Genomic DNA, 8,297 nt, shown 5'->3' with positions numbered 1-8,297 from the left:
GGCTTAGTGGTTGAGCATCTGCCTTCGGCTCAGATCATGATCCCAGAGTCCTGGGATCGAGTCTGCATTGGGCTCCCCACTGGGAGCCCGCTTCTCCCTCTGCCTATGTCCCTGCCTCTCTCTGTGTCTCTCATGAATAAATAAATAAAATCTTTAAAAAAAAAAAAAGAATGAATGAAAACGTTGCTTGTCTGGCACATAACTAGAAACCTGAAGGCAAGCAGTTCAAGGCTTTGCCTGCCTCTCAGTAAAGTCGACAGGGTTTCAGCTCCCCCGCCCCAGGGTGGGTGCCCCCAAAGGATCTGGCCCTTGTCCTCTGACTTACAAAACAGGACCTGGAGCTCCAGCCTTCATGCTACCATTCCACTTAAGGGCAAAAGAGTGTGTGCTGGTTGAGTCCACTAGCTAGCTTAGCAGAGTGACCTCCCTAGACCTCCCCTGCCTCCACTGGCCAGATGTGGGTCATGCCGCCTGCAAAGGAGGCCAGGAAATGAGTGTGTCATCTGGGCATGCTGCTGGTCTCAGTATATTAGGAGCCCAGGAGCGAGGAAGAAGGGGACAATAGGCCCCTTCAGGCTGGGTGAGAATCCCACAGTCCTGCCTTCCGTCCTTGAAGTAAATAATCAAGAAAAAAAAAGGATAGCATACCGGAGACCTGTGGCACACAGGCAGTGCTCTGGAAACCTTAGTTTAGGTCCTCTTCCCTCCTCCTCCTCCCAGCAGAACCCATGCCAGAGACCTGGGAGCAGGTAACTTATGTGGGAGATGATCCCAGGGAACAGGCATGAGGGGGAAGGGAGGAGGAGGCCGCCAGGGCTCAAGGCCACAGGGGCCACAGGGGCCTCTGGGGAGCACACAGGGCAGCCCCCGCTTGCCCACCTGAAGACAGGAGGCTGGCTCCAGCCCTCAGCAGCTGAGTGTTGCCCCAGACGGTGTTCACTCCCCTTCACTTCCAAGCTGAACCTGACCAGGCTACAAGGGCCACTGCCACTGCCCCACATCAGGGGAGACGCCGAGACACCACATGGAGGGAGCCCTGGATGTGGGACCTGGCAAAGAGATTGGAAACTGAGCTCCCTGGCACCTGCCCAGCAAGGGGCGGCTGAGATGAGAGGCAGGCTGGGGATGGGAACACAGCCAAGAAGGCCTTCTCCTCGGAAATAATTAGGGTTAATGATAAAATCTAATCGTCGTCTCCAATATGACCTCTGGCCAGCGCTGTGCCCATTGAGTGGCGTGGGACGTGACCACCAATTACATAACATTCTGCATGTCATCAGAGCGAGGAGGGAAGGGTGAGTTTTGCCAGTCGGGGGGCCGGGGATGTAGTGGCTGAAGAGGGAATAAAGTGAATAAAGTACATAAGATCTGAGGAAAGCTGTAAAACAAAACAAAACAAAAAACCAGTTCACATCTGAGCTGGGTCTTGAGGGCTACGATGCATCTGAGGCCAAACTCAAGGAAGCGTTCTTTGGGCAGAAAGAACTCCCAGGTGGATTATCTCTTAGCATAAGAAGCTCCTCATTATGGTTTATTAGAACATTCGAACAGGCCCCCCTGCACTGCCAACAACGTAAGGAAACACTGGAGAAGGTCGCGTCTCACAATTGTGATTAATAGAGCCCATTCATTTATAGGAGATTCAATTAAAAAATAATGCTGCATCTGTGCGGCTCCCCCAGGAGGGTGGGGGTGGCGTTTAGGGAAGGCCAAATCAATACTCTTTAGCAGAGAGGGTGCGTCTGAGAAGCAGGACTGCAGCTGCGGGCCCCATCCACTCGCTCACGCTCAGCCCGTGCCACGCACAGAGCATGAGGGGCCCGGCTGGTGACGGACACATCATCTTGACTGCCGAGCTTTGCAGGTAACACCATTGCCCCTGAAACCAGACAAGACAGGATGAATACACCTCTGGATGCATCCTGAGGGTGAGGAGGAGAGGCCCCCCCGAAGGATGAAGAAGATTGTGTTTTTCCCCAACCTGGAAGATGGGTGGTTTCGCATCAGAAATTAAGTTACTCTGTTGAGAATAAATAGAAGTGGTATCTCTTATGCCCCTAGGCAGACTGAGATCCCTACCCAGACACCTTTTTCATGTTAATAGAAACTGCCAAAAGATGAGACTATTCACAAACACTAGGATTGTCTTGCAAGTGTTCTCCCAATATTCTCTCCTGAATTTGGTATTTTTTTAATTCTTTTCTTTTAAGATTTATTTATTTATTTATGATAGACAGAGAGAGAGAGAGAGGAAAGGCAGAGACACAGGCAGAGGGAGAAGCAGGCTCCCCTGCAGGGAGCCCGACATGGGACTCAATCCCGGGTCTCCAGGATCACGCCCTGGACCAAATTTTTTTTTAATAATAAATTTATTTTTTATTGGTGTTCAATTTGCCAATTTGTTACAGAATAACACCCAGTGCTCATCCCGTCAAGTGCCTCCCTCAGTGCCCGCCACCCAGTCACCCCCACCCCTCGCCCTCCTCCCCTTCCACCACCCCTAGTTCGTTCCCAAGTATTTTTTTTTTAATTCTTGTTAATCTAACTGGAAGAATGGTATTGGAGTCCTGTTTGGATTTGGATTTGCCTCACTCCCTAGAAGGTTGGACATTTCTTCGTGTGTTTACTTTCCATTTGTATTCGCTCTTCAGCGGAAATCTATTCATACCTTTTGCCCAATATTCCAAGAGGAAATTCATCCTTTTCTTATTAATTCCAAAGTACTCTTTTTCTATAAGAGACAGAAACCTGTCTCATTGCCTACGGCAAATGTTTTCTTCCTTTTTTCCAAACTCTGAATTTTGGATTGCTCATCTTGTTAAGAAAATCTCTCCCGTCCACAGTTTTAAATATTTAAAATGTTCTTCTATTTCCTTATGCGTGTTTCTTCTCTCTCATACACACAAACACTCATTAGGTGGATCATTAATCCAACTGGAATGTGCGTGCATGTGAGCGTGTGCGCGCGTAGGGGCAAAGGGACTCTGTGCTTCAAGATTTCACACAGTCCTCGTGTACAGCACCAAATGTGACATCAAGCAGGTACTTAGGTCTATTGCTAAATTCTCCCTTCTACATTTTCCAGCTCAAAAAGCATCTCTGTCCTCCCTGCTACTTAAGAAGGAAGGGGAGGTGCTCCCTGCCCACTGCCTCGCCCACAGTCGCATGGTCAGCCACCCTCAAATCTCAGCCAACGCTTCTGCCTGAACACCTCCACCCCCTCCTCCCCTGGCCCCACGCCACCTCCTCCTCGCTCCAGCCTACCATCATCTACCCCAGACTCCGAAGCCCTGGCCTCCCTGGTTCCTTGCCCCTCCCCTCCCAATTCATTCTCTACCCTGCAACCGGGAGTCTTTCTAAAGCACACCCTTCCCTCCCCCCCGCCCACTACCTAAAGCCCTTTCTTCCACGGCCCCCACTGCCCACAGGAGACAGTCCAACCTCCCACATAGGGTAGACACTATCCTTCTGGATCCAGGCACTTCTCAGCTTTTGTTTTAAAAAAAAAAAAAAAAAAAGCCTTTGCGGTCTTAATTCTCAAATTTTGTCTCCCAGTTGCACACTCTGACCAAACTACTTTCATTTCCTCAAAAACACCGAGCTTCCTTGTAAAATACCTAAATCATAGGGATGAAAAAATACGGCATAAGGAATATGGGCAATAATACTGTAATAACACTGTCTGGTGGCAGAGGCTATGACTAGAAATCACAGCAAGCACTGTGTTGGGTCACTATATCATACACCCGAAACTAATATTACACTGTGTGCCAACTGGACTTTGGTTTAAAAAACAACAACAGGGCAGCCCGGGTGGCTCAGCGGTTTAGCGCCGCCTTTGGCCCAGAGCATGACCCTGGGGTCCCAGGATCGAGTCCCACGTTGGGTTCCCTGCATGGAGCCTGCTTCTCCCTCTGCCTGTGTCTCTGCCTCTCTCTCTCTCTCTCTCTCTCTCTCTCTCTCTCTCTGTCTCTCATGAATACATAAATAAAATCTTTTTTTAAAAATGACAAAAAAAGAAAAAGAGAAAAACACCAACCTTCCTTTTCAATTGATCTCAATCCTGGCCATGCCCCAGCTCACCAGTCGAAAACTGGACTCACATTTGTCCGGGTCCTACCCTTGGGGATCTTGATTCAGGAGGTCAGGTGGGTCCCCGTACCCGCATTCTATGATGATCCCTATGGCCAGGGTGGAGAGCCACTGCTCTTTGCCTCCTGGTTTGGGGTATGTGACTCCCTCTGCCCGGGACTCTCTTCTACCTCCTTTGACCCCAGTCCCACTCCACCGCTAGACATCACCTTCTTCCTCCAAGTCAAGGCTTAGATGCTCTTTCGTCCAGGAACTTCCTTGGCCATCCAGGTTGGGCCTCCACCCCCACGTCCCCCCAGCCCTGTGGCCTTCGTCATCACGATGAACTGGCGTGTCCTGACTTCTGGTCTCCCACCGTGGACGCCAAGTCTGGGGCAAACCGGAACGGCGTGTGGGTCTGGCCCACCCTTACATTCCCTGCTCCCAGCAGAGACCTGACACAGAGTAGGTGCTCCATAAGTGATGGCTATTTAAAAACAAAAACAAAAATGAATGAACAAACTGGATGAATGGACAAATGCCTGTGGCAGTTTCCATGACAAATAGGAACCGCTCGGCCAAGGCGGCGCGCAGACCAGCGGTCTGGCCTGCAGAGGGCACCAGCCTGCTGCTCACGCTCCCCACCCCAAGCAGGTGCCGCTGTCGGGGAGGCGCCTGCTCCAAGCTGATGCTCAGTGGTCGTTCCGCGGCGCTGGAGATGAAGCCGGAGTTGTCTGCCCGCAGCCCGTGTGCCGAGCCTGGTGTTCACCCCTCACCTCTAGCAACAGGTACCTCGTGCCCGGTCCTGCTCTGCAAACGGCTGGCACTCCAGCAACCAGTGGCAGCTTTTCCATTCCCAGGTGGGGGGGGTGTGAGCAGGGGCAAGAGTGGGGGAGATGGCAGACGACACAGAAGAGTGTCCGTGAAACTGGGTGTCCCGGGGAAGCAGAGGAAAGTTCTCTCGTCTGTGTCCAAGCTGACTTTCCCTCCCTCTCTTCATCCTGTTGCTCAGGGGGGAGAACAGTACCTGTCGGGACCGGACGGGCATCCACGACCAGCATCTGCAGGGTGATTTTTTTTTTCCTTTCCCAGAAACAGCAGCAGCAGCAGGTTCTGGAAGCTGCCGGAGCCCCAGCTCTGATCCACCAGCGATGAACGCTTCGTGCTGCCTCCTGTCTGCTCAGCCAACGCTGCCCAACAGCTCGGAGCACCTCGCAGCCGCGTCCTTCGGCAACCAGAGCGGCAGCGGCTTCTGCGAGCAGGTCTTCATCAAGCCCGAGGTCTTCCTGGCGCTGGGCATCGTCAGCCTGCTGGAAAACATCCTGGTCATCCTGGCCGTGGCCAGGAACGGCAACCTGCACTCCCCCATGTACTTCTTCCTCTGCAGCCTGGCGGTGGCCGACATGCTGGTGAGCGTGTCCAACGCCCTGGAGACCGTCATGATCGCCATCGTCAACAGCAACTACCTGACCTTCGAGGACCGGTTCGTCCAGCACATGGACAACGTCTTCGACTCCATGATCTGCATCTCCCTGGTGGCCTCCATCTGCAACCTCCTGGCCATCGCCGTGGACAGGTACGTCACCATCTTCTACGCGCTGCGCTACCACAGCATCATGACCGTGCGCAAGGCCCTGGCCTGGATCGTGGCCATCTGGGTGTGCTGCGGCGTCTGCGGCGTGGTGTTCATCGTCTACTCCGAGAGCAAGATGGTCATCGTGTGCCTCATCACCATGTTCTTCGCCATGCTGCTCCTCATGGGCACCCTCTACGTGCACATGTTCCTCTTCGCCCGGCTGCACGTCCAGCGCATCGCGGCGCTGCCACCTGCCGACGGGGTGGCCCCGCAGCAGCACTCGTGCATGAAGGGGGCCGTCACCATCACCATCCTGCTGGGGGTATTCATCTTCTGCTGGGCCCCCTTCTTCCTGCACCTCGTCCTCATCATAACCTGCCCCACCAACCCCTACTGCGTCTGCTACACTGCCCACTTCAACACCTACCTGGTCCTCATCATGTGCAACTCCGTCATCGACCCCCTCATCTACGCCTTCCGGAGCCTAGAGCTACGTAACACCTTCAAGGAGATCCTCTGCAGCTGCAACGGCATGAACCTGGGGTAGGGTGCCGGGACCACGGGAGCGGGCGTCGGCTCTGTCACTGGGGACCCTCCAACCAGCCAAGGTGTTTAGAAAACAGAAGAGGCGGTAGAGACATCCTTGCAAGACTTAAAATATGTCAACAGCCACGACAGTCCATGTCTTTTGTCTCTGTGCTTTGCAAAGCCTTTTGACGGAGAAAATGGTACGTAACAGGCTTTCTCGAAGGATTCTGAAGGGGGTAAGTCACTGATTTCCCAAAGAGGCCCTGGCAGGACTCAGTGAGGGCTGCTCTGGGTGCCGCCTGCATTCACTTCCATGCCCCCGGGGTTTGTAATGCCCCTGCTCAGCTGCCTCTGCTCCCCCTCCCTGTGTCTCCCTGCCACACATCAGACCAGAAGGAGGACTCTCATTGACTGTAAGAGGGGTTCGAAGGCCTCCTCAGGAAACCTGTCACGGCTCTGGCTGTCAGTTGCTCAGCTGGTCTTGTCCTTGTTTCGTAAGAAACTGAGTTTCTACTCTCTTGCCTAAAAAATACTGAGCCTTGTTATGGAAGAAGCAATGCCATGTATGCCCCTCTTCTTAACCCCCATACTGGCCTCCCCTCAAAAACTAGCATGGGGATGCAGCCCACTTCTATCCTGGCTGCTGCTGGCGTTGTCGGGTTCTTATGCACTAAATCTAAGGCTGCTTTCAAAATTCTAATGAAAGACAGATGCAGTGCTTTGGAAAATCAGCACATACCTGTGTACCAAGTATTTTGAAACCTTGCTATTTTAAGGGATAAATCTCCCCATTTAAAAAAGAAAAGGCCTCTTTCCTATTATTCCTTTTCTGTCATTCAAGCGAGAGAGGGAATCACGGATGAGAGGGCACGTGTCTCAAGAACTTGCCATCCTGTAGTTTCAGAGAGTTTCAGAAACTGTGAAGATGCATGTGGCTTTCTCGGCAGCTCTGTTTTTGCCCCCGGTAGCTGTGTCTCTATCACCTTCTCTATACCTGAGTTATCTGTGAAAGAGAAATTTCTTGGTTCACTGCTCTTTTTTTCTCCGGCGTGATATAAAAGTTGGGGTGACGACCTGGCTTTCAATGCCTGCGCCTTATCAAGTAAAGCAACTCATTCCTGTGAGCGTAGGGCGAGCTCTGCTGACTAGCACTGTCTCTGCGCGCTGTACATCACTGCGTGCTACACACGCAGACCCTTGCCTGCTCTAAAGAACTTCTTGCTGTGCTTTCTGGCTGTCCTCACACTGCTCCCCCCACCAAACCCCGGATGAATTCTTCTAATATGCTGTGTCTTTGGTGTACAATTGTGTATTTTTCTTGTGCTTGCATATATTGTGGTTACCTTGTACCTGAAGACATCCTGGCAATATAAGCAATATCACTTGTCTCCTGTTTTGGTTGTGATGTTTGGAAATAATAAAAGGCTTTTGTGGCTGCTAAATGTGTGACACATTAAAATATGCCACCTGGAAGCATCCCGGTGACTTCTGCACATGGCCATCAGACCTTACGCTGCAATTCAGAGTATTTTGTAAATGGCATAAACACTGCCATTGACCACACTGCTTATCTTTTCTAGGGCAATGCCTTTTAGCCAAACTACAAAATTCTCCCATTTAGTTTCCAAAAATACCAGGCCGTAGTTCCTGGGCCACTCTCGCTCTCCATTATTCTAATTGAGGCACCAAATAATAGGTCTTGCCCATTGCCACTCAGCCAGCAAAAGTGGAAAATGGGGAATCAGATTCTTTGAAAATTGTATTAACAGCTATAAAAATTATGATGTCCTTTTTCTATGTAAACAAGATAAAAATAACTTACTTTTCACTCTGATATCAGCTTTCACATCACTTATCCTCTCAACAAACTTCTAAAACAGGTGAGTCATTTTACAGACGATGAACCCGTGCAGGAGGGGTGACGTGGTTGTCTAACAATGCCCAGCTGGTTAGGGTCACAGCGTTATCTTGTGTCCTGGTGCAGATGTCTTTTTAGTACCAACATGATGTTGGCAACAGGTTTCCATATTCAAACCTGACTCAGCTCTCCTCGCTGTATACATTTTCACTTACAGTAGCACTTCCAGATGTAAATGCCCACAAGAATCACCTGGGATCTTGT

The 8,297-nt window shown here is 51.2% G+C and overlaps 1 protein-coding gene across 1 annotated transcript; it reads left to right on the top strand.

The window, feature by feature from the left end:
• The first annotated feature begins 4,726 nt into the window (after window positions 1-4,726).
• Window positions 4,727-7,617, top strand: MC3R (melanocortin 3 receptor). The gene is made up of 2 exons (XM_026015069.2): window positions 4,727-4,859; window positions 5,164-7,617. The coding sequence occupies exons 1-2, from the start codon at window positions 4,760-4,762 to the stop codon at window positions 6,192-6,194; spliced, it is 1,131 nt and encodes a 376-aa protein (XP_025870854.2). The 5' UTR covers window positions 4,727-4,759; the 3' UTR covers window positions 6,195-7,617.
• The last annotated feature ends 680 nt before the right edge of the window (window positions 7,618-8,297 follow it).

Source organism: Vulpes vulpes, chromosome 14, assembly GCF_048418805.1.
Source record: "Vulpes vulpes isolate BD-2025 chromosome 14, VulVul3, whole genome shotgun sequence".
Lineage (NCBI taxonomy): Eukaryota > Metazoa > Chordata > Mammalia > Carnivora > Canidae > Vulpes > Vulpes vulpes.
Note: the sequence above shows the minus strand (reverse complement) of the source record. Positions and strands in the feature narration are given on the sequence as shown.

Bases quoted from the DNA above. Each gene is read 5' to 3' on its own strand.
- MC3R (XM_026015069.2), top strand. From the start codon at position 4,760: ATGCTCAGTGGTCGTTCCGCGGCGCTGGAGATGAAGCCGGAGTTGTCT. The intron at 4,860-5,163 runs GTACCTCGTGCC...TTCCTTTCCCAG, and splicing joins CCCCTCACCTCTAGCAACAG to AAACAGCAGCAGCAGCAGGT.